Source organism: Lygodium microphyllum, chromosome 5 (genome assembly GCF_053477565.2).
Source record: "Lygodium microphyllum isolate KBCC chromosome 5, Lygodium_microphyllum_v1.1.10, whole genome shotgun sequence".
Taxonomy (NCBI): domain Eukaryota; kingdom Viridiplantae; phylum Streptophyta; class Polypodiopsida; order Schizaeales; family Lygodiaceae; genus Lygodium; species Lygodium microphyllum.
Genome location: NC_141139.1, coordinates 98,973,439 through 98,997,474, shown reverse-complemented (window position 1 = coordinate 98,997,474; position 24,036 = coordinate 98,973,439). Strand labels below are relative to the sequence as shown.

At 40.6% G+C, this 24,036-nt stretch overlaps 1 protein-coding gene across 3 annotated transcripts; it reads left to right on the top strand.

Annotated features, from left to right (window-relative positions):
• The first annotated feature begins 1,150 nt into the window (after nucleotides 1-1,150).
• Nucleotides 1,151-23,414, top strand: LOC148036185 (putative glycosyltransferase At5g25310). 3 transcript variants are annotated; one of them, XM_087678191.1, is made up of 7 exons: nucleotides 1,155-1,498; nucleotides 2,779-2,975; nucleotides 3,040-3,124; nucleotides 3,526-3,667; nucleotides 21,321-21,669; nucleotides 22,449-22,808; nucleotides 22,892-23,030. In XM_087678191.1, exons 1-7 carry the CDS (start codon nucleotides 1,237-1,239, stop codon nucleotides 22,892-22,894), a joined length of 1,398 nt encoding a protein of 465 aa, XP_087534317.1. In that variant the 5' UTR covers nucleotides 1,155-1,236; the 3' UTR covers nucleotides 22,895-23,030. The 3 variants fall into 3 exon arrangements, with proteins under 3 accessions (XP_087534318.1, XP_087534317.1, XP_087534316.1); XM_087678192.1 differs by lacking the exons at nucleotides 21,321-21,669; nucleotides 22,892-23,030 and having other exon boundaries at nucleotides 1,151-1,498; nucleotides 22,449-22,648; XM_087678190.1 differs by lacking the exon at nucleotides 3,040-3,124 and having other exon boundaries at nucleotides 1,159-1,498; nucleotides 3,537-3,667; nucleotides 22,449-23,414.
• The last annotated feature ends 622 nt before the right edge of the window (nucleotides 23,415-24,036 follow it).

Genomic DNA, 24,036 nt, shown 5'->3' with positions numbered 1-24,036 from the left:
AGAGAGAGAGAGAGAGAGAGAGAGAGAGAGAGAGAGAGAGAGAGAGAGAGAGAGAGAGAGAGAGAGAGAGAGAGAGAGAGAGAGAGAGAGAACAATTTTATGATGACTTCATGTAATTGAAAACTTGTAAGCTTTGAGATCATTGTATGGAGGCCATGTAGATTGGGTTTTAAGTTTGGCATAGCTTAAATATAATATGTATAGATTCCTCCTTGCCTTCCCATTTTAAGAATCTTATAAGCTCTTGTTCACATGATATTCTAGCATTATTTGTGTCCCTCTCTTAATATATGATGAGATATTTGGCAATCTTTAGCTTTGTCTTTTGTAATATGCATTTTCTATTTAGACCACCCACTCTTCTATCGCATAGCAAACCTAGATTCACATGTATTTAGATCGAGTCGAAAGCTTTCTCATTGGAGCTTACCATTTTGGCAATGATATAGTGTAGCAAGGGAGGTAGATCAATAGTATGTAAGGTAACTTGATTAAAGTCTCACAATGTAGCAACTTGTTTCACAGTGAAACCACGAATGATTTTGTTGCACCGATGTTGTTAGACAAAACACTTTAAACACAGTTGACAACAATTGGTTTGCCCTAATGATTTTGGTTGTGCACATAGACTTAGGGTGGGTTTAGATGGCAATGGTGAAGGAAAGTATTTCCCTATAGAGCTACCCTGCTGTCGTTTAGACAAAGCACCCTTGTTCACACAAGGCAGAGGCAATGCATGGAAAAGTGAAAGTCTCACATAGTTAGTGCAAATATGGAAAGACCTTATTAACTATGTAGTGGGCTCAAAGACCTTAGGCCTACTACATTCACCTCTTTTAGGCAGAAATCTTTCTCTTTTTGAGAGGGGAGGCTGCCCATTTTGGAGGTAATTCAATTTTCTTTTAGCTAACTAGGCGCTTCCACACAAACATCACATCTCTCCCCCTCTTTCTTTAGGAGTCTCTTGTAAACCTGGTCTTGATGTTACTAGTTTGCCCACACTCTTATGATTCCTCTTATGACGTGTGACATGCTTTCTTCATCTAGCACTTTAGTAAAGACAAAAGCCTTTTTACAAGCACTTTTTGATAAACATTGACGCCTTGTACCAAGAACCATGTGATAGAAAAAATAAAAGATTAAAGCCTTTTTTCCTCATATTCCTACGGCCTGCTAAGTACTGTTGTTACGTCTGCTCCTCCTCCTCCTCCTCCTCCTCCATGCAAATAATAGCAAATGAACCTTATGTTGGTTCCTCTGTTCAAGAGCAACAGGGAGCTATGGCGGTTGCTGGTGCCCCTGTGCGCGGCGTTGCTCCTGGGATTCGCCTACTTCTCCTGCTCTTCTTTCTCGTGCGACCCCAAGCTCTTGTGGCTCTCCATCGGAACTATGAGGCAGCAACAGCAGCAGCAGCAGATTCAGCCGTCCTCTGCGCTTCTCGACTCGCAGCTTCTCGATGCAAACAAGGCGCCCATACCATCCATCTCATCAATTCAAGGTTAGAATTGCAACATTCCCGTTGCCCTTTCGTCTGGTTTTGAAATATACTACAAATACTACTTCTGCCTTCATCTGTCGAAGATCATTGCTTTTCTGGTTCTCCGGGCTTGTGTCAAACTGATTTTATAATTGATTTGTATACCTTCTCAAATTTGATTATCAGCTCGTGTCATATAACTTGTCAAATTTGATTGTAACATGGATATGGCTTCTCACAAGAAGTTGTAGACAGTTTCCATGTATGAAAAGGGGCTCTTTTCCCTTGTTTTTCCCTATAGTGTTCAACCCGTGCAAACAAAGTGATATGATGATGCTTCTATCCACCTATGTGCTTCAGCAGTGAAGCTTAGGTGGTGATCTAGACAGGTTCTAGCTGAAGAGCTTACAGTCTTAGCTGAAGCCTAGATGGTGATCTAGACATGTTTTAGGTGAAGAGCTTAAAGTTTTAGTGGATGAACTCCTTTGATTAGGTGAAAGTATAGATGATAATGGTTTTGAGGGGCCCTCCTTGTTTGTAGCTTGTGAAGGTGGTTAGTTCGGCTTGATTAACAGACTGTATTATTAACCTGCACTAGTTGTCTAGGGAATATTCCCTTTACTAGTGGGCCAAGAGCATTGCCCCAAACCCCTACTAAGGCTGCTGGCCCCCCATTAAACCCCCCAAACCAAGGGCCAATAGGGGTCCTTCATAACTCCCATGCCTTGTAACTTGATGTAGTGTGCCTCGAGTTGTTACCAACTTAAATGCTTTGTCTAACCCGCAGGCTAGATCCCATATAGGTGATCTTTTAACCATTTGGTCACATGGACATACAAGCGAGGACCCAACCAATGTCTTTGCTTACACATGACTTTGCGTCATTGGTGGCACCTCACAAGGGTGGGGCATTGAGTATATTTAACAAAAGCTCATATAGTTTAGTAGTTGTCAGGAACCTTCATCAGTTTTAATAGCATGGCTTCACAAGCAGAGTGTCATAAAAGCTTCAATTGTCCAGGAATAGTAACTCTATAGGACACCTAATCAATTCTCTCATAGAGTCTTAAAGGAATAATCAAGTTCATTTGCTTTTGATATTCAGGTTTGTCGAAATTGTTGATATGACTACTTGGTTTGCCAAAATCATTGAAATGGCTAGCAGGCATATGAAAATGATTTGTATGGCTTTGTTGAACATGCTAATGCTGCTTTTTGGTGGTGTTAAAGTTGTTGCTATGGCTCTGTTTTTGTTTGGAGATGTTGATCTGGGCCCTCACCTCATGTACTTTTATTTGCAGAATCTCATGAACATTCTGAGGGGCAGCTGCTTCCTGGGGCTCCAGATGAAGACACAAAAGGCCTCTCAATTGATATTTATGGGAAGTCTGAGGAATTGGATAATGGCACTCAGCATGGAGATTTTCAACAGATGGCTGATGCTGTATCCCCTCCCCCAATTTCTGAAAGAGGACAAGGTCCTACTCATTCGGTTGAGGTAGGAAAATATTTAATATAAACTTTCTTCATCCTATAAGAGTAGGAATGAGAAGATTATGCAGGTTGAACATAAAGGGGAAGGACTGGAGGAAGGCAGAGAGCTCTTTGCTTGTAAAGGTCTAGAAAGGGCCCTTGTGTACAGAGTTAGTAAGTAAAATGCAATATGAAACCTCTTATCTTATGTAGGTTATCAAAACCGGAGGCACAAGGTTATGCAAACATGGCAACATTGGCAATCAAATTCAAAGTTTGGGGATGGAAAGGGGGATAAGTGTGTAAAGACTGCTGTATGGGGGATATTTGCTTATTTATCTTTATGCCTTCAAACACGAATTGTGTCCACAAAGCCTCAAATATTCCCAACATTTTATTTATAGTTGTGCCAAAGTTTGCCAAGTTTACATAACTTGTGCCTTCCATCGCCAAACTTTTGAGTTCCAACATTTCCAATGTTGTGTGGCCTTGTGCCTTGTTTGCTTTTTGAAGCTGTATGTTTAGTGAGGTGGCAGGTGGTTTGCTTCTCTAGATCGAACCAACCACTTTGGCAGGTCATGTACAGGTACGCAGCTGGGTTATCCAGCTACAACAGGGTTTGTCCGATGCAAAGCATGCAATTCTGAATGCTCCAGTTGTCTCTGATGGAAATGCTCTCCATTCTTCCATCTACTTGAACCTGTCAAACTTCCTGAAGTAAGTGCTGTTTCTCCTTATTTTGGCTCTGCAACAGGATAAACATTGAGGCATAAGCGTGCCTGTGAAACTGATTTACAGGTTTCAAACTCTGAAATATTGTATTCAAGAGCTTGTGTCTTGAGTGTGTCCATAGACAATGTTTATGCTGGGCTGCAGAAGTTTGCATCAATTTTCCTTTGCCAGTGTCCCCATGTCAAACCCCCGTCTCATCAAAGGGTTGTTATATTAGATCAGCTACAAAAGCATTATTGATCTGCATTTCACTTATTGGGAAGGTTTGCTTCTGAAAATACCATTATATGGCCACTTACCATCATATCACGTCAGCCATGCACCATCATACGGCAACATGATTGTGTCATACTAAACTCTACGCAATTATAAAATATGGGCAACACACCTAGTTTCATGCAATCAACAAATTCTTATGCTAATGTTGTGTATGCGTGCATATGCACACATGATATTTTTTAATGCTTTTGACACATCTCACATCCATTTGGCATCTACTGCTATGTTCTTGGCCTCAACTTGTTTTCTTCACATCACAAGTTTATGGTTGATTGTCTTTCTAGTGTTATTTGAGCTATGGTTAGGCTTTGAATTGCAACAAGCTGATTGATATATGGTTTGCTTTTATGGAGAAGATATGATGCAATGACCTCATGAGTCACAATAAACAAACATCATCCACCCAAGAAAAGGCACACTTTTAGAAGAAAGTCGAGTAGTGAAATATGCAAGGTAGTGTGACAAGGTGATCTATCAATCAATTCCAATCTTTAATTGTTGAGTCTACATGCATTTTCCATCATGTCTGATTCCCATAGTTGCATTTACAACAGCTGCTGAAACTGAAATTTACCATAATAGACAACATATTGCTTGAGACAAGAGACCCTTGATTGAAGTGGGAATGTGCTCATCCCCTTTTGGATATCAATGAGAGTAATTTCATAAGTACAAGATATTGTATGGCTGAACCATCAAGACTTGTCCAAAACCAAACCAAGCCTTTCTTGATCAAGTCATGTTGAAGATCCAGGACATCTCATTGTGGTGCCCTATGCGAGTGACACATGGTGGTGGCAGTCCCATGAGAGATGTCTCTCACTGGGTCCCTTGCGAGTAACACACAATGGTGGTCTCACAAGATCTCTCACGATGTCGTATCGCTACGCGCACACCGTGTAAAAAAAAAATCTAGAGTGTGGCTTTCTTATTGATTTAGAGAGCCAATGCCATTTTAGACATTAATGTTAGTGTCCATGGTTCAAAATATTAGATTTTTTGAGACAAGTTTTTAGTTGAAACATGAATTGAATAAATCGAAGATTAATTTTTTGTGGTTGGAACGAGCATAGCCAATCAAGCTATGATCGACGATTTTTGATATTCTAGATATTATCTCTTGTAAAAATCCATAAAACAATAGATAGCTTCTAGATTAGGATGATATGTAAAAGAAAGTATATAACTTTCAACAAATTTGAGAGGATTTTATATAAAAAGAAAGATTGACAAAATCGCGCGACGCGCAATCGTTGTTTTCAGGCAGTGAACAGCACTCCAAAGGAGGAGATAAAGAAGGAGTGATCTGGCAAAATTCTGGCCATGCGTGCTAGTATTTTATCCCCCTTTTGGAGCCAATGGAAGCATCACATTGGCGATCTGAGCAATATAGAGGAAGATATTATTTTATACACGTTTTTATCTATTAGAGTTATATCTTCTTATAATGCTGATAGAAACTGACATGCTTAATCTCTGTTAGTATTCTTCTACATTTTCTAATTTTTTTTTTTGAGTATTCTTCTATGTCTTCAATTTCTTCAAACCCCTTCTTTTTCGTCTACTCCTCTCTCTAAATCTACCTTCACCTTGCTGTCTCTTATCTTCAAGAACTTGGCTTGAAACCTTCAACCCTTCTCTTATCTCTATCATCTTCGAAGTCTAAGCTCTTGAATCCCCATACATTCTTCTCTTGCCAAACCCGTGTAGTGACCTTCAACCTTACACGTTGCGACATTGGTGAACCTGACGTGAAGGTTGGTATAAGAGAACTCCAAGATGGGGGATTCTTCAGGAAATACTCTACAACAATTGGTGAGTATACTGCAACAGACTCAACAACAACAAATCTAAATGTTACAATGGCAACAACTAAGGCAAGACGAAGAGAAGATTGATTCCACAGCTATTAAGGCCCTAGAGAAAGTTGGCCGTGAATTAAAACAATTTAATGGTCAAAATATCTTTGTTTTTATTCGCTTGTATGTTGAGAAAATGCTCTTCTTTGGTGTACCGCAACATGCATGGAGTTGCTATTTTGCTAGACTAGCCAAGCATGGTCTTTAAGAAAGAATCGATGGTATTTTTCAGTAAGATGTGGATTGGGCTGCATTCAAAAAAGCCCTACGCGAAGAATTCTTCTTAAAAGACTCTGGCCTAATGACGAAGAAAAGTTTCACTGATTGGGTTGAGAAACCCAACAAAGGTTTAGCTGCTTTATACCATGAGTTTGAAAGTAAATTTGGACAACTTGATGCTGAAGACCAACAAAGTATGGAAGGTCAGAAGATTAAATTATCTCTTAAGGCTGCAGATCCCATTCTGCAAGAGAAGCTTGTTGATCGCCTAGAAGATGCTACCTTCGAATCAGGAGTTAAGACTGCATGGATAGATGTTACTGATGTAGTTAACATGATTGCTCGAAGAGAGCGGATGCGACTAAGATTGGGCTCTACTTTAACTTCAACAACTCCATTGATGGAGCTTGTTCCACCTTCAAAATCCCCTATTCCTTTGACTAATCAACCAACTCTTTTCTCTTCAGTTCCTTCTAAAAATGGTGTCATGGATGAACTCATTAAAAGTATGGGTGACCTTTATCTGAATCTTACAGAAATTAGTTCTAAGGTGAAGAAGCTGGATGTCAAAGTTAAAGAACGAGGAGGTTCATAAACTCAAAGACCCATGAGAGAAGGCTTTAAGAGGCGCTGTATTTGGTGTGACAGGTAACAATACGACAAGAGAGAGTGTTCTGCCTTTCGTGAGGCTGAAGCACAGAAGCTCGTCTTTTGGAAAGACGAAAAAATTCATACAGCTGAAATTGGTCTTCCACTGGAGCCAAATTTTGGCAATGGTGGAATGAAGAAAAGATTAGAAGATTTAGCTGTAAAGAATGCCTATGTAGCAATTGATGTAGCTACCTATGGGCTGCAAATTGAGCCAACTAAATCAAGTTTGAAAGCATGTAAAGCTAATGTGCAATCTAAAGTATAGATGTAGGCACTAGATCAAATGGAACGTGGTAAAGCAGCCAAAGAAGATTTAGCTAACGCCAGTCAGTGCATTCGAGGAATAACTGGTTGGAAAGAATCGGTAGATTCTTTTTCCGCCTTTGCACATTTGGCTGATGTCAATCATAAAGAAGTCTTGATTGAAGAAAAGAGAAGATGAACCAGGGGCTTCCTCTTTTGGCCCTTCGAAACGGGTAACTAAAAGAACGCGTGAACAACCAAAGCTTGTTGAAAATATAACCCCAGATCAAGAGATGAAAGATGCGTTACAAACAAAGAAGACCGAAGGAAAGAAGAAAGGCAAGCAACCATGCTACAAATTGCAGTCTCACATAGAATCTGCAACCGATCTCAAACGAGCCTTAGAAGAGTGAATTCTAGGAAGCAAAATTGAATTCACCTTAGGCGAAATTCTTGGAATTGCCAAATGTAAATTCCATGATGTAATTATTAATGTAATCAAAAGGAAAAGACAATATATTGGTGATGAAGCTGAAGAAACAGTGCATGCTTTTTTGCAAGTTCTTTGAGTTTTTGTGCAGGATGAAGAGAAGCTGACTTCACAAGGAATTCAACTTGAAGCAGTTAAAGAATTAATTGCAGCAATTGAAGCTGAAGATAAAGAAAGTATAAATGCAAAAATTAAAGAAGTGAAAGCTGAAAATGTAATGGTTGGTTGGCCCAAACCAATTGGGCAGCCCATCTCTAAAAAAGAAGGCTGTCTACAGTACATGCATGAGGAGGAAGAGGCTCGGTTCATTCCAAGCAGTTACTACTTCCATACGCATCAGGCAAGAGCAACAACGGAGAGAGTTGTCAAAATTGGAGGAAAAGAAACACTATGTATTGCACTCCTAGACCATGGCTCGGAGATAAACGTCATGGCAAGGAGTCTCTATGAAAGTGGCGGATGGCCCATAGATGTTGATCCAGGTTGGCGAATGAGAGTTGCAAACAACTCTTTTGGAGAGTTATATGCTACATGTTCTAATGTGCAGATAACTATTGGAGACATAAAAGACAAATTTTACTTTTTTGTTCAAGACTCTTGTACTTACCTTATCATTTTTGGACAACCTTACATTTTCTGAAGCCCGCTTGAAAACAAAAGCTCTTGATGATGGTTCTTCCTATGCTCAAATCCGAAGCAAGGATAATGAACGAGCGGTCCAATTTCTTACTATGTGTGTTAACCATCATTGAAACAGAGATCGACTGCGTGATTATCTTGTGCCTACTAATGCTCGAGAATTCAAGGGTTTTTAGGCTGCACTGCTATAAAAGGAGGCTATGGCAGTGCATCATGTAAAAAGATTGAACCTCCTTATGCTACAGAAACTCTCTCTAGCAAATCTGTATGTATGTATAGCCAATAGTATGGGTTGTTATAAGTCTCTTCCAGCCATGACTAAAGCTGAAAGAAAATACTTATGTCATGTAAAAAGGGAGCTGAAAACTTATAACATGATGGCTAAAAATGAAGATATTTCAAGCATTTTTTTTGGGACTAATTACTACTGATACATTGGTTGAAATATATGCAGCTGCTCATATAAGAAATGAGGCTGAAAATCAGTCCATAGAAGTATGTACATTGGATTTTTATCAAACAATTCAAGAATTTGTTGAGCAGAAAGACATCGGTTTACTCAACAAAGTGAATGGCTGGCTGATAGGGCAGCAAATCAGCCAAGTTTTTGTGATCCTTCCAACATTGGTTACAAGTTCATATCTGAAAGTATAAAAGAGCTCAAAATAGGTGAAAATTCTTTTCTTTCGCCGGCTGAAAAAAACTCTTTTATGTAAATGCTAATGAAACATGGAAAAGCTTTTGCATTTCAACCAAGTGAAATAGGCTGTGTGGATCCAAATATTGTGGCTCCTATGGTCACTTTTACGGTTCCACATATGCCTTGGAACCTCAAGTCTATTCCTGTTCCAAGGGCGCATTTGCCCAAATTACTGGAACTTCTAAATGAAAAGATCAGAATGAAAATTTTAGAATCTTCTTCAGCACCGTACTCGAACCGATGGTTTACGGTGCCCAAGAAAAATGGATCTTTACGATTCATCCAAGATCTACAGCCTGTTAATCGTGTCACAATCCAAAATGTTGGTTCAGGTCCAATTGTTGACGAGTTTGCTGAAGCTTTTACAAGTAGAGCAATTTATTCCATGGGCGATCTATATTCAGGATATGACTAATTTCAGCTTTCATTAGAAAGCCGAGACATTACCGCAATGAAGACACCTCTTGGATTGGTCTGCATGTGTACTCTACCACAAGGTGCAACAAACTCCGTAGCCCATATGATGAATGCCATGCACAAAGTCTTAAGGGACTTTATTCCACAACTTACTCTTCCATTTCTTGATGATATACCTATCAAGGGATGTGAAGTCAATGAAAGAATGAGGAGCTTGACGAAGATGGTTGCAGAACATTTGTAGTTAACCATATTCATGATTGTGACTGGATTTTGACAAGGCTAGAAGAGGTACATCTTACCCTTTTTGGAGCTAAGTCGATTTTTAGAGTAGAAGAAGTCCTAGTGGTTGGTCATCTATGTGGCCCCTATGGATGCAAACCTTCGCCAATCAAGATAGATGCCATCAGCAAAATGCAAGAAAAATGCACAAATGTTTCAGAAGTAGGAAGATTTCTTGGCGCATGCGTATTCTATCTCATATGGATACCACATTTTGCTCATGTAGCCGAAAATCTTTATCAATTATTAAGAAAAGGCCAAAGATTCTCTTAGGATAATGAGCATACTCTCACTATACGTAAACTAAAGAAGCTGTTAATTTTAGCCTCACTCTTAAAAGGGCTGATTATTCAAATGGTCAACCCATCATCCTTAGTGTGGATACAAGTCCCATTGGGGTAGGATGGGATGTTGGCCAAGAGGATCTTGAAGGTAATAGGTATGCAATTCGTTTTGGAGCAAAAGTTCTCAATGAACGTCAAAGAAGGTATGCACAAGTAAAAAGGAAATTGTGGGGAGTTGTAACAACATTAAAGTGTGATCTTGAATACTTTATAGGTGCTTTCGTAGTGGTAGAAACTGATCGTCTTTCACTCTTGGGCATGATTGCTAACTGCTCTACACCCGACATTGCTATGCTAAGATGGATTGCATATATTAAATCTCTCAACCCGGAATTAAAGCATATTGCAGGAAATGCGAATCCAGTTGTTGACATGCTATCACGTGCAAGATATGACAATGAAGAAGAGCTGATGGAAGAAGATGAAGTTGAAGAATCTATACTTGCTGAATTTCATTCCATGGCTATTGAAAATACATTTTCAATTACTACATATACTGGTCCAAAGCTAAAAACAACAGGGTGGTCAACTAGAAGCCAGCATGCTCATTGCATTGCTCAAGTTCTAGTTCATTTCCTTGAAAAAGATTATGAAGAAGATTGGTTGAAGATCGGCCAATATTTGAGCACAATGAAGAATAAGGAAACTTGGACTGATGAGGAGTTCAAGCATATCAAGAGGAAAGCTTATGGCTTTTTTCTTAAAGAAGGACATCTATGGAAGTACGCAAAGAAGAAGAAAGGTGCGCTTGTCCAAGTTTTAGGTAACAAAAGATTGCAACAAGTAATGAAGGAATTTCATGAAAGCTTGTGGGCTGGCCATAGAGGCATATGGGGAACCTTTAGTAAAGTCAAAGAAAAATATTGGTGGCAAAACATGTAATTGGACATAGCACATTTTGTTGAAACTTGTTATGTGTGTCAGATGTATTCTATGGTCAAGCATCGAGATGGGTTACAACCGACTTATCCCTTGTCTACACATTATAGATGGGTTATTGATCTTGTAACCATGTCTACAGGAATATGGAATATACGATATTTAGTGCTTGTAAGAGAGGATCTAACCAATCAAGTTGAAGGCAAAGCCTTAATAATCAAGACCACTCAAGTTATTTGTCGTGTTTTGCTTGAAGATGTGTTTTCATAGTTACCTGGAACGGGGAACGGGAATGGGAGCGGTGTCAGAAGTGGAGCAACGGTGGAAGCATAAACATGTGCTGAAATAAACTGCTGAAACACAAGACAAAAAGAGAAAAGAAAGAACACGATACAGATGAGAACTCAGATGTATGCACGGGAAATGGAATCCATATATCTGAACACGAGACAGTCGCATACAACAGTGAGTCACTGGCTGCGTGGGCACTGGCACTGGCTCCTCTCTCCACAGAGTCTGCAGATGGTGAAAATGAAGTGACTGACTAAGGAGGAGCCACTGAGTATAAATAGACTGAAAAAGTGGGGAGTAATAATGCTGGTCAAACAACATTAATACTGGCCGACTGGTGCATAAAAATGCTCCACTGGCATAAAATGCCACACCAGAAAAATACCTAATAAAAATGCCCAGCCCAGATCAAGCTCAGACTCACACATGAGCTGACAAATACTCTGCTAACACCCTCTCTCAGATCATGAGTGATCTGATACAATACAATAGTACAATGAAAAGGGATCAGAAACTATACAACATAGAACCACCAAGTAGAACCATGGATACCCAAGCAGTGAGTGATCAAGCCACCACCAAGGTGCCTCGGAGAGAACCTGATGTCGATCGTACTAAACACCTGAAAATAGAGAAGATCATAGCATGTCTCTGTGTCCATCACCAATATCTTGCAGTAGCATACAAGACCATCCTGTCAAAAATGCCCCTGAACATAGGTGACCATGGATTCCCCGCCTTTGGCCAGACCGCCAAAGTGTCCCCTCGTGAGCTCTAGACGAAAGCCTCCCGCTCTCTGTCAGATAACCAGCTCAGCATGAACCTGGATGTTAATCCTAGCTCCAGGATTTGATTCCGCCAGACTGAAGTCGATGCGTCAGGGACGTCCCTCTCTGGAACCTGTGCACCTGTATAAAAATATAGATGAGGCGCGGCTGCCCCATCTGAACACCCGCTCACACTCCCTCTCTGGCACAAGAGAGTCGTGAGGGATGACCTCATCACCACCACTAGAAAGCAGCCGAGGAAGGGGCCACCAAGCCCTTCCCGCGATCCAAAGAAGAGGATCCCTTCCGCGCCTTGGACTTCACCTTGGTCGGAGGATCGGAGTCGGAGTCTGATGAAGGAGAGGACTCATCGGTAGAGTCAGCATCCCGCTTCGTCTTCTGCTCCTTCTTCCTGGAAGCTGCTAACTTCTTGCAGTCCTTCCGCAAATGTCCCTTCTTGCCACAGTGGTAACACTGGGCCTTCGACTTCTTCTTCCCGTCACCCCTCTCTGAAGCTACATAAGCCGCACCTCCATAATGTGCCGGAAGCCGCCCCTGTAATCTCAAGGATGCCTCATGCTCAAGAAGTATCGAGGTCATATGTGTAAAATTGACAGGAGTCGATGATGTCTGCGCCCGCAAAGCATTGGCCACTCCATCAAACTCCGGGGGGAGCTTGTAGAGGACCGTCCTGACGAGATGCGCCTCGGGAAGAGCAGATTGCATGTGCCGAAGCTAGTCCTGTACCTGCGTAACACGAAGAAGAAAAGACTGAATAGTATCTTTCGGCTCAAACTTCATCTGCTGGAGCTGGCCATAAAGTGTGACGGCCCGCATGGTGGAAGGTGCCTCGTACATCTGCTGCAACTTCTGCCATACTTCAGGAGATGTCCTACAGGAGGTAACCGCCGGTAAGACCGCTTTAGAAATACACCGAAGCAACACCGAGTAAGCACGGGCATCGTCGGAGTCCCATGTGAGCACCGCTTCCTTATGGTTGTCCTCATCAAAGTCTTCAGGAAGAGGAAAAGGATGGAGAGGTCGAGCAATAGCTCCACAGACGATGTACCATAGCCGCTTCTGCACAAACCAAGCTTTCATGACAGCACTCCATGTGAGATAATCAGGTCCATGTAACTTATCATCAGTGGAAGTGCACGGAGGAGCCATATGGAGAGGATAAGAAGAGAAGGAGAGAAGAGATGGAATTTAGAGAGGAAACACAGCCAAAACACAAGCACAGACTACAGAAAAAGAGAGTTCACATGCAATAGAACCCAAAATCTGATCAATAGAAGACAAAAGCTGCTGCAGAAAGTCAAGAAATCAGTCAAAAACTGCCAAAAATAGCAAAAACGGCCTGAAGGAACAGCCACCCAGCCACGAGAGATGCTGAATCAGCAAAACGCAGGCTGTAAGCTGGAGAAAAACAGGTAGAAAACTGTCGCCAGCAGTTGCAGATGAAAAACGCAAGCAACAGAGGGTGCGTAGGTAGCAGGCGATGGCAAAACTGCAAAAAACGCAGGCTGAAAACAGCCCCAGAATAGGTCGCCTGGCTGCGACAGCAGTCGTCTGATCAGCAGGGGTACTAAACAGTCCTGAAATTAGCAAGAAAACACAGCAGAAACACAAATCCTGAAAACTGATACCATGTCAGAAGTAGAGCAGTGGTGGAAGCATAAACATGTGCTGAAATAAATTGCTGAAACACAAGACAAAAAGAGAAAAGAAAGAACACGATACAGATGAGAACTCAGATGTATGCACGGGAAATGGAATCCATATATCTAAACACGAGACAGTCGCATACAACAGTGAGTCACTGGCTGCGTGGGCACTGGCACTGGCTCCTCTCTCCACAGAGTCTGCAGATGGTGAAAATGAAGTGACTGACTGAGGAGGAGCCACTGAGTATAAATAGGCTAAAAAAGTGGGGAGCAATAATGCTGGTCGGACAGCATTAATGCTGGCCGACTGGTGCATAAAAATGCTCCACTGGCATAAAATGCCACACCATAAAAATACCTAATAAAAATGCCCAGCCCAGATCAAGCTCAGACTCACACATGAGCTGACAAATACTCTGCTAACAAGCGGGACCCCTTGGAACGGGGGGAACGTCCAAGGTGGGGGAACGGGAACGGGGGGGAATGGCACATATCTTAAGTGCCCCAAATATGCCCTACATTACCAAGTTGCCCCAAAGAATGTCCCTCTAGTTGCCCCAATATCCCTCAATGCTCCAAATTGACCCAAATGTCCCAAAATTGACTCGATTATCCCCATAGCTCCAAATTGCTGATGAATTGCCCCAATTATTCTAGTTTCCCTTGAAATTAAACAATATAAATGGATGATTACCTTGGAATTGAGAATAGGCTGAAATTTGATTGTGATTTGCAAGAGTTCATAATGCATCAAATTTGAGCTTTGCATGGACTCCTAATTGGCTTGTGGGTTGTCTTGACACTTTGAATATTCAAAAGAGAGAGAGAGAGAGAGAGAGAGAGAGAGAGATTAGTGTATGTACATTAGGCAATGGAGATAGGTGAACATGTAGTACAAGGAGTGTGATAGAAGCAAAAAGAAAAAATGTGGAAAAATGTAAATTTTTGGTCAATAGGCCTGGAATGGCTGTTCCAAACAGGGAACGGCAGGGAACGGCCCAGGGAACGGTAGGGAACGTTCCCTGGCCGTTTCACCTCCTCCAAGGATCTGGAACGCGTTAAACCGTTCCTATAGGCCGGAACGGCCGTTCCCTGTTTCTATGTGTGTTTTGCAGATTTGGTTGTGTGGGTAAAGTAATTGCAGATAGAGGAGAATTGGATGCTGATGAGGCATGCAACTTCTTTGCTTAATTGGGTATCAAGTCGGCTTTGATATCAGTCTACAATCCTGAAGGCAATGGAAAGAGTGAGAGAGGTTATCAACTTATTCTCAAAGCTCTAGCAAAGTCTTGTAGAGAAAAGATCAAAGAATGGCCTAAAATGCTACCTTTTGCATTATGGGATGATCGGACTACTCACAGTTCAGTGACTGGCTATATGCCAGCTGAACTTATGCATGGACAACAACCAATTATGCGAATTGAAGAATCTATTCTCACATGGAGTCTTCTACCTTAGGAGGAATGCATCAGTAGAGAAGAGTTGCTGACTTTGTGTATATGACAGCTAGAAAGAAGGCATGAAGATGTTCAAGCAGCTATTGAGAAGCTAAAGGCAGTAAGACTAAAGAACAAAAGAAGATTTGATAAGCGACATTGACTTCGGCCAAGAGAAATTCAAGAAAATGATTGGGTGCTTGTCTATGACAGTAGCCTAGACAATCAATACATTGCTTCTAGGAAGATGATGAAGCGTTGGTTTGGCCCATATGTGGTAAAGGTCATTCATGACAATGCCACATATTCATTAGCTGAATTGGATGAAACAAGCATAAAGATATCCATAGCTGAAAAAGAATCAAGCTCTTCAAACGAAGAGAAAGTTCAATATATGAGTTAGAAGACTTGGATATAATTCAAGAGCATGAAGACATAGAGGAAGAAGATGAACACATTGATATGGCAGAAGATACTTCTTCTAACACTGCAAATCCGTAAGACTTTGGCACATGCTAGAGGATGTGCAAGTTAGGAGGGGGCGGATGTCATGCCGCTACGCGCACACCGTGTGAAAAAAAATCTAGAGTGTGGCTTTCTTATTGATTTAGAGAGCCAATGCCATTTTAGACATTGGTGTTAGTGTCTATGGTTCAAAATATTAGATTTTTTTGGACAAGTTTTTAGCCAATTTTTGATATTCTAAATATTATATCTTGTAAAAATCCATAAAACTATAGACAACTTTTAAATTAGGATGACATGTAAAAGAAAGCATGTAGCTTTCAGCCAAATTGAGAGGATTTTATGTAAAAAGAGAGATTGACGAAATCGCGCGACCGCGCGATCGTTTTTATGTAGTAAACAATACTCCGAAGGGGGAGATGAAGAAGGAGTGATCTGGCAGTATTCTGGTCAGGCATGCCAGTATTTTACCCCCCTTTCGGAGTCAATGGAAGCATTAGATTGGCGATCTGAGTAGTATAGAGAAATGCATTATTTAATACACATTTTTGTTATTAGAGTTATATCTTCTCATAATGCTGAAAGAAACTGATAGGCTTCATCTCTATTAGTATTCTTCTACATTTTCAAAATCTTTTTTTGAGTATTCTTCTACGTCTTCAATTTCTTCGAACCCCTTCTCTTTCGTCTACTTCTCTCCCTAAATCTACTTTCACCCTGCTGTCTCTTATCTTCAAGAACTTGGCTTGAAACCTTCAACCCTTCTCTTATCTCTACCATCTCCGGAGTCTAAGCTCTTGAACCCCCATACATTCTTTTTTTGCCAAACCGGTGTGGTGACCTTCAACCCTATGCGGTGCGACAATGGTGCCCCTTGCGAGTAACACACATTGGTGGTCATCTCATGAGATCTCTCTCAGCCCCTTGCCTATCTTTCGACATGTAGCTAGTGTTATCTATTGTGAAAGGCAATTTTCTCTGAAACTTCCTTGTGCGTATTGTACTTGATTCATTAGCCTTCAACCTAGACTCAGTGGGGCTGGCGAATGCACCTACGCTTGTATTATCTTTATAAATTAATGCAAGCTTAACCACTTCTTCTAAAGTCTTAGGTGCACTACTCTTAGCTTTATATGGGCCTTGCCTAGCCCCCTTGTCTTTTGGAAGGCACCAATTTCTTTCATCTCGAGGATTGTTTCACGGTACTCCATGATATTTGTTCGCAAGGGTCTATCCCTTTGCACGATCTTATTCCAATCCTCCCAATTTCCTTCCTTTTCATTTGTTGGAAGATTGGCCTTTTAAGTGTTTGCCATCACTTGAATGCTTTTGGCCTCAATGATAGGCTGGCCTCAAGCATCTAATACTTGGGTGGGATGTTTTTCAACCTATGTAAATCTTGCCATTTTTGGAGAAAACTAAAAGTTGTGTTTATTTCAATCCTTTTCTTCCCCGTTAAATTGTGAATAGTATCATTTGAAATGTTTTGTCATGTTTCGTGTTTTGAGTTTTCTTTTTGTGTTTTGTTTTGTTGGCTATTATGAAGTTTTGAAAAATATTAACCACGCAAATTGTAATTACTATATACTAGTAATAGAGGAATAACATAGAATCATAAAGTGAAAATGGTCATTTCACCTAGATTCTAGATTCAAAAGTCAAAAGCCTAAAGCAAAAACATCCATTTCATCTACTCATTTAGATATTAGCATTCACAAATCATAATCACATCATAGGTGCTTCAACATATGGATAATATGTAATGCAAAGTAAAAGTGAACATTGATATTCATGAGTGGAATCCTTGTGGGGAGGCATTTGTTGCTTGAGGAGGCGGAGGCCCAATGGAACCAATCTATGTCTCACATAAAGCGGTAATTGAACGGTCAATTAATACCTTGTCTTTTCACACATACACACAAACAAAGACCTCACTCCCTCGCTTAACACCAGATTGGCCCCGAATACTGGCGCCTCTCTCGATATTTCTTTATCAATTAAAAGATGGAAAGTTACAAAAAATGAAATGTTCCAAAATACATAACCTATGAACAGTTGGTTTTCATATTTTCTGAGTAAATCCCACTTGCATAAGTATAGTACAGCATGTCCAGAACAACATCGTTTTTAGAAAATCATTTTCTGTGACTATAACTTAATAATTCATGTGCAGAATTGCAGTCTGCAGAACTCTGTATTTATTGTTTCTACTGTCCAGCATATCCAGAACAACATCCCTTTTAGGAAAACACTTAATGTGACCATAACTCAATGATTCATGTGCATAATTGCAGTCTGTAGAACTTTGTATTTATTGTTTTTTATTGTCCATCATATCCAAAACATCCCTTTTACCCTGGCATCATTCCAGCGGTAAAACAGCCCCACAAACAACACTAAATCAGAGCTGAAAAACCCTGTTCCTGTGTGGCATGGTCATCACTTTCTTTAGTTCCTGCATTGGAGAAGCCATCAATTGCTCTTGAACTTGGACAGTGAGGCTTTGGTCTCAGCAGAAGTGCAAAGAAAACACAAAACTGTACATTCGATGGAATTAGCCCGTCATGCAGAGTATTTCCTTTGAGAATAGAGAGAGAGTTGACCAGAGGGAGCAAGCTCTACCTCGGTACATGAGTCAGAGATGAAGAAGTACTCTCCATAGCTGATATACTTGTAGCAATCTGCCCTTAGCTCCTCAAAACTTCACTCTCAGATCTGCTCCTCATGCCTGTTACGTTTGTTTTTAAAATTCTCTCTCTCTCTCTCTCTCTCTCTCTCTCTCTCTTTTGGGAATTTGTGCCACATGGCATACATATAACAATTTTCCTGTCTAAACCTTTCGGTCTGAAATTCTCCATGATTGGTGCAAAATTTGACCTCGGCACAGATCAAAGAATTAATCCTCTTCATTTCACCAGTCTTAGCTGCCATATGCCCACTAGGCTGAAAAAAACCAGCTGTTGTATTTTGTACTCCAGGTATCAAATAAGGACTCTGCAAAGTTTGATAACCGGGCTGTAGACTAATATTAGCATAAAGTGGGTTCACTGCCTCAATCGGCATCATTCCTGGTGGCCCTCTAGGCAAGTATCCTTGATAACCCGTGGGTAATCTAGCGATTACTTGGAAAACTGACCCATCACCAAAGTAACTAGGATAAGTAGCAAATTGAGGAGGAATAGTTTGCTGTGCCACTTGTGCATTATTGCCTTGACCATTCACTCCCTGGTTTCCGAGGATTCTTTACAAGCTGTTGGAAAGAGCCAACCATACTGAGGAGTTGTGCCATAAACAAGTCCTCCTATTTTTGCTGCTTATCCTATGGTTCAATGTCGGTTCTAGAAGGTGCTGATACCTGTGCACCAATACTCTCTTCGGTGTCTATGAGCAGAAGAAGAACTCTCTTCTTCATGAGAGAGTTTTCCTTTGCCTTTGTCCATGTTTGCCATCTCTCTAGTCTTGTAATCTCTGTAAAACCTGTGTGTAGGGTCTTTTCACCCAAAACTGTCCGAGCTTAAATTCTTATAGAAAAGAATTCAAATCCCGGGGATGGAACCATGCAACTGGTTTATGACTCACATAAAGTTGCAGTTCATTCGATTAATACCTGGTCGTTTCACACATACACACAAACAGAGGCCTCACTCCCTTGCTCAACACCAGATTGGCCCCGAAGACCGATGCCCCTCTCAGTATTTCTTTATCAATTAAAAGATAAAAAGTTACAAAAAATGAAATGTTCCAAAATACATAACTTGTGAACAGTTGGTTTTCATCTTTTTTGAGTAAATCCCACTTGCATAAGTATAGTACAGCATGTCCAGAACAACATCGTTTTTAGAAAATCATTTTCTGTGACTATAACTTAATAATTCATGTGCAGAATTGCAGTCTGCAGAACTCTGTATTTATTGTTTCTACTGTCCAGCATATCCAGAACAACATCCCTTTTAGGAAAACAATTTCTATGACCATAACTCAATGATTCATGTGCAGAATTGCAGTCTGCAGAACTTTGTATTTACTGTTTTTTACTGTCCATAATATCCAGAACATCCCTTTTACCCTGGCATCATTCCAACAGTAAAACAGTCCCACAAACATCACTAAATCAGAGCTGAAAAACCCTATTTCTGTGTGGCATGGTCGTCACTTTCTTTAGTTCTTGCATTGGAGAAGCCATTAGCTGCTCCTAAACTTGGACAGTGAGGCTCTTGTCTCAGCAGAAGTGCAAAGAAAACATAAAATTGTACATCCGATGGAATCAGCCCATCATGCAGAGCATTTCCTTTGAGAATAGAGAGAGAGTTGACCAGAGGGAGCAAGCTCTACCTCGGTACATGAGTCAGAGACGACGAAGTACTCTCGATAGCTGATGTACTTCTAGCAATCTGCCCTTAGCTCCTCAAAACTTCACTCTCAGATCTGCTCCTCATGTCTATTATGTTTGTTTTTAAAATGCTCTCTCTCTCTCTCTCTCTCTCTCTCTTTCTCTTTTGGGAATTTGTGCCACATGGCATACATGTAACAATTTTCATGTTTAAACCTTCCGGTCTAAAATTCTCCATGATCGGTGCAAAATTTGACCTCGGCACAGACCAGAGAATTAATCCTCATGTAAAAACGAAGATAATGACGCGAACAAATTTTGGGGTCCAGAAATAGTAACTCCCTAAATTTTAGGGATGGTGATTGCATTCCTCAGGTTGTTCTGAGCAACTTTTATCATTGCGACCACATGAAAAAGTGTAATGTGGCTCGGTTACGGTGACTTTTATTCCATGGGCATTCTCACATGTGCATCTTCTGTCTTGGCTAGGCTCATTGTCCTACACCATCTCCAGTGGCTAAGTACACAATCCCAAACCACTGGCATTCTATTCTTCAGTGCCCATTTAATTTGGTCCAAGGCTCACACAAACCATTAGTCCAATTTGTCCCAATGGTTGCCTCTTCTGGCCATGCAAAGATCTCGGCTTAATCCAAGAGAACTTTGGGGGTAAAAAGCAACAGCAGCTAAAGAAAAGAAAAATAAAAAATTTATATATGTAAATAAGGAAAGCAACCGCAAAAAGCATCACCACTTGGTGACACCCAAGGCAGAGGAGTAGGTGGAGTGTGTTGAAGAGGTGGAGGAGGAGATGAGGTGGATGAGGAGGATGAAGAGGAACAAGGGAAGGAGTAGGAAGAGATGGAGGAGGAGGAGGTGATGATGCACAGGAGGAGGGTGTGGGAACATGAGCTGTAAAATAAAAGCAGTCAGCTTTTCTTAAAAAGCAGCCCGAAATTTTCTCTGTTTTGTGAAACAAAATGAAATGTTTCATGCATTTTGAGGTTTCAGGTTTTGTCAAGCTGAAACACATCTTTTAGTGACTATGACATTGGTGGAGGTTCCGTACCTTTTAGGACAACTCTCAGCCTATAGGGATAATGATGTCTATCGGGATATGAAGCAAAGTTCTAAGATGGATTTGGTATATATGCTGTTGATTGTTCACAAGGGAGTGTCAAACTTTAGCGGATGGCCGGGAGTTAGATGTGGTAGCCAGAGTATAGTGTCAGCAAAGTAATGAGCTGGAATTTCCTGTCCTGGAGGCAAGGCCACATTGAAGCACACCAACTGGATTGAAGTGTGAAATGCTACTGAATTTGTCTTGCCTTGCCAATAGAAATACTTTCCTGTGATTCTAGATGTTGAACTTTTTAGTCAGAAGTTTTGAAGACCTGTAATGCAAAAAAAAAAAAGCTGTTTCAACTTTTTTGAGACCTTAGGTTTCTGAGCTTTTGGTATTTGGAACTTGATTATTACTGGTTGAATTTTGCAGTCCTCTGGCTTATCCTGCATCTGATCGTCCAACTTGCTTTGAGAATCGCTAGTGCTATTGTTATTCTGGACACACATTGCATCACACTTTGCACGAGTAATGTTCTAAAATAACTGTATGGAAGGTTGAAATTGAAGGTCATTGTCTGGCTAATTTAATACTTGTCTGCAAGTTGTTTAGTGCAGGAGTTATGACTTGATGGATAAAATTTTTAAGGTCTATATCTACAAGGATGGTGTACGGCCACTTGTTCACGTTGGTCCAACCGTGGGAATTTATGCGTCAGAGGGGCGATTTATCCATCATTTGCAGCGTAGTAGGAAATTTGTTGTTAAGGATCCCACAAGAGCCCACATGTTCTTCCTACCCTTCAGTGTAACTAACATGGTGCGGAAGTTATATTCACCTGATTCACACACCATGATGCCACTGACAAATTTCATCAGAGGCTATATCAAAAGAATTGCTTCTAAGTATCCATTTTGGAACAGAACCCAGGGTGCAGATCATTTTTTTCTCTCCTGCCACGATTGGGTAAGTTTATAGTGCATTCCATTTATATTTCTCTTTCATTTCATTGCAGCTTTCAAGCTGTATAGGAGTTTTTGAATCCAATGGACACTCTCCAATTTCTCTGCTCACTTCAGTCTGCATTAAAAGAGAGTACACATATTCACCTTTTTTGTGTGTCTTAAATCGCATGACTGATATATGTCATATCAGTTAAAATTACCAGTCCCTGGTAAACAGTAGTGGTTTGAAAACAAATGTTTTTGGCTGGTGCTTGCGGGACTAACATTCTATGGATGCCTGAATATGCAAAGTAAAGCTCTTCAGAGGTTAGCACAGACTTACATGTAATGTCATTTTTCTTGGACTGTCGATGCTTGTCTATGCTGTTAGGATCCAGCTTCTACTACCAATACTTGTATGCAATGTAATTTTGAGAAATGCATCATGAATTTGTTTCTTCTTAGAATGGCTGCAAGAAAAGTCATTTCACTAGTGTGATTGTGGGCAGACTCGACCAGTGCTTTTTGTTTTCTAATGTCAACGGTGATCTGGAACATGAAGCCTGTGCCATTTTATAACATAGGGGGTTTGAAGCTTTTAAATTGACCAGTATCTGTGACTGAGAGTATTTTAGGATTTGAGGTTTGTTTTTAAATGTCTGCGCATAGCATCCATGTCACACTCTAGATGCACTCCTCTTGTTAGTCTAAGTAAGTTGTCTTTGGATTTCTGTACATGTTGAGATTCTTCAGTGCTCTAAAATTTTATAATTGCTTTCATGGTTTACAACACTGTATCAGGGACCAGCAATGTCTCGTGCTAATCAAGAGCTCCACCACAACAGCATAAAGGTAGTGTGCAATGCAGACCTGACAGAAGATTTTGTCCAAGGGAAGGATGTGTCCTTACCGGAGACGATTTTGCACTCTGCAAAACCCCCTAGTAGGCTGGGAGGACCTCCTCCTGGGAAACGTCCTTTCCTAGCCTTCTTCGCGGGTCACATGCATGGTCGGGTGCGGCCGATACTGCTCAAGCATTGGAAAGGCACAGACCCAGACATGAAGATCTATGAGGAGATACCTGCAGCCACGGCCAGGAAGATGAGCTACATCCGACACTTAAAGATGAGCAAGTTTTGCATATGCCCGATGGGTTACGAGGTGAACAGTCCGCGAATTGTAGAGGCCATCTACTATGATTGTGTACCAGTGATTATTGCTGACAACATTGTACTTCCTTTTAGTGATGTCTTGAAGTGGGAGGCTTTTTCACTGGTAGTGGAAGAGAGAGATGTTCCACAATTAAAAAAGATTCTTCTCACGGTGCCTGCAGTGAAGTACAACACCATGCAGGCCAGGTTGAAGCATGTGAGACAGCACTTCATGTGGCACAATGCTCCTTCAAAGTATGATATTTTCCATATGATACTCCATTCTGTTTGGCTTAGGCGTCTGGCTTTGGCACCATTATGAGTATAATTCTATATTCTTACCCATTTGTGAATAACATCAGCTCTTCACTTGCCCAAGTTTGACTTGGACCATATTATAGCCGGGATCATGTGCTGGCTTTGAGATTCACAGAGGCAGCTGCAGGATCTAGATATCTTGTACACAGTTCTTAGACTGGTGTACCATTGATTGTCGTCAAAAATTGATTTCTGTATTCTAAGTTTCAAGGGGTATTTTCCTTATTATATGTATTAGGAGCCTTGAAATAAATAAGATTACAAAGTATTGAACTACTGAGGCAAAAATTTGATGACTTAATTCTTGAAATGTGTGATGGCTACTATAAAAGATTGTGTTAGAGGTCTAAATAAGTCTAAAAAGAATTTCTGGGCTTTACATTTGAAATCTAAATTTTCAATTTAGGTCAAGATGTAAGAAATGTTTGTGGAGTGCAATTTATTACCTAAGTAAAATTTTGGATTGCCTTGTCTTAATGCTCCTTGATTGCATTCTAAAGAAAATGCGCCAATTTGGTGCTGAATTGGTTACCTGAATTGGAAAAGGACGCTCATATGAACAATGTGTACATCAAGATAATTAAGTTTGACTTCAATGGTTTGCATTGAAGTTGTCAAAGTGCCTTGATAAATCACTAGAATGTTAAGCACTTGAAATTATATTGGCTATAGCAAAGACCAAAAATCGGTGTACATATAATTCAAAGGTGTGTATGAATGATACAAACATGCTTCTACCTATAAATGCATAAACACATGCATGTCCACTTGTGCGCACGTAAATACCACCCAAAAAAAGTGAAACTTCTTTCTTGATTGAACATTTTGTTAGTGGAAGAGTCAGTAATATTTATTTCTTGGGTTGTCTAATTGTAAACTTTCAGCTAGTGAAATGTGTTATCCTTTTGTGGATAGCTCAA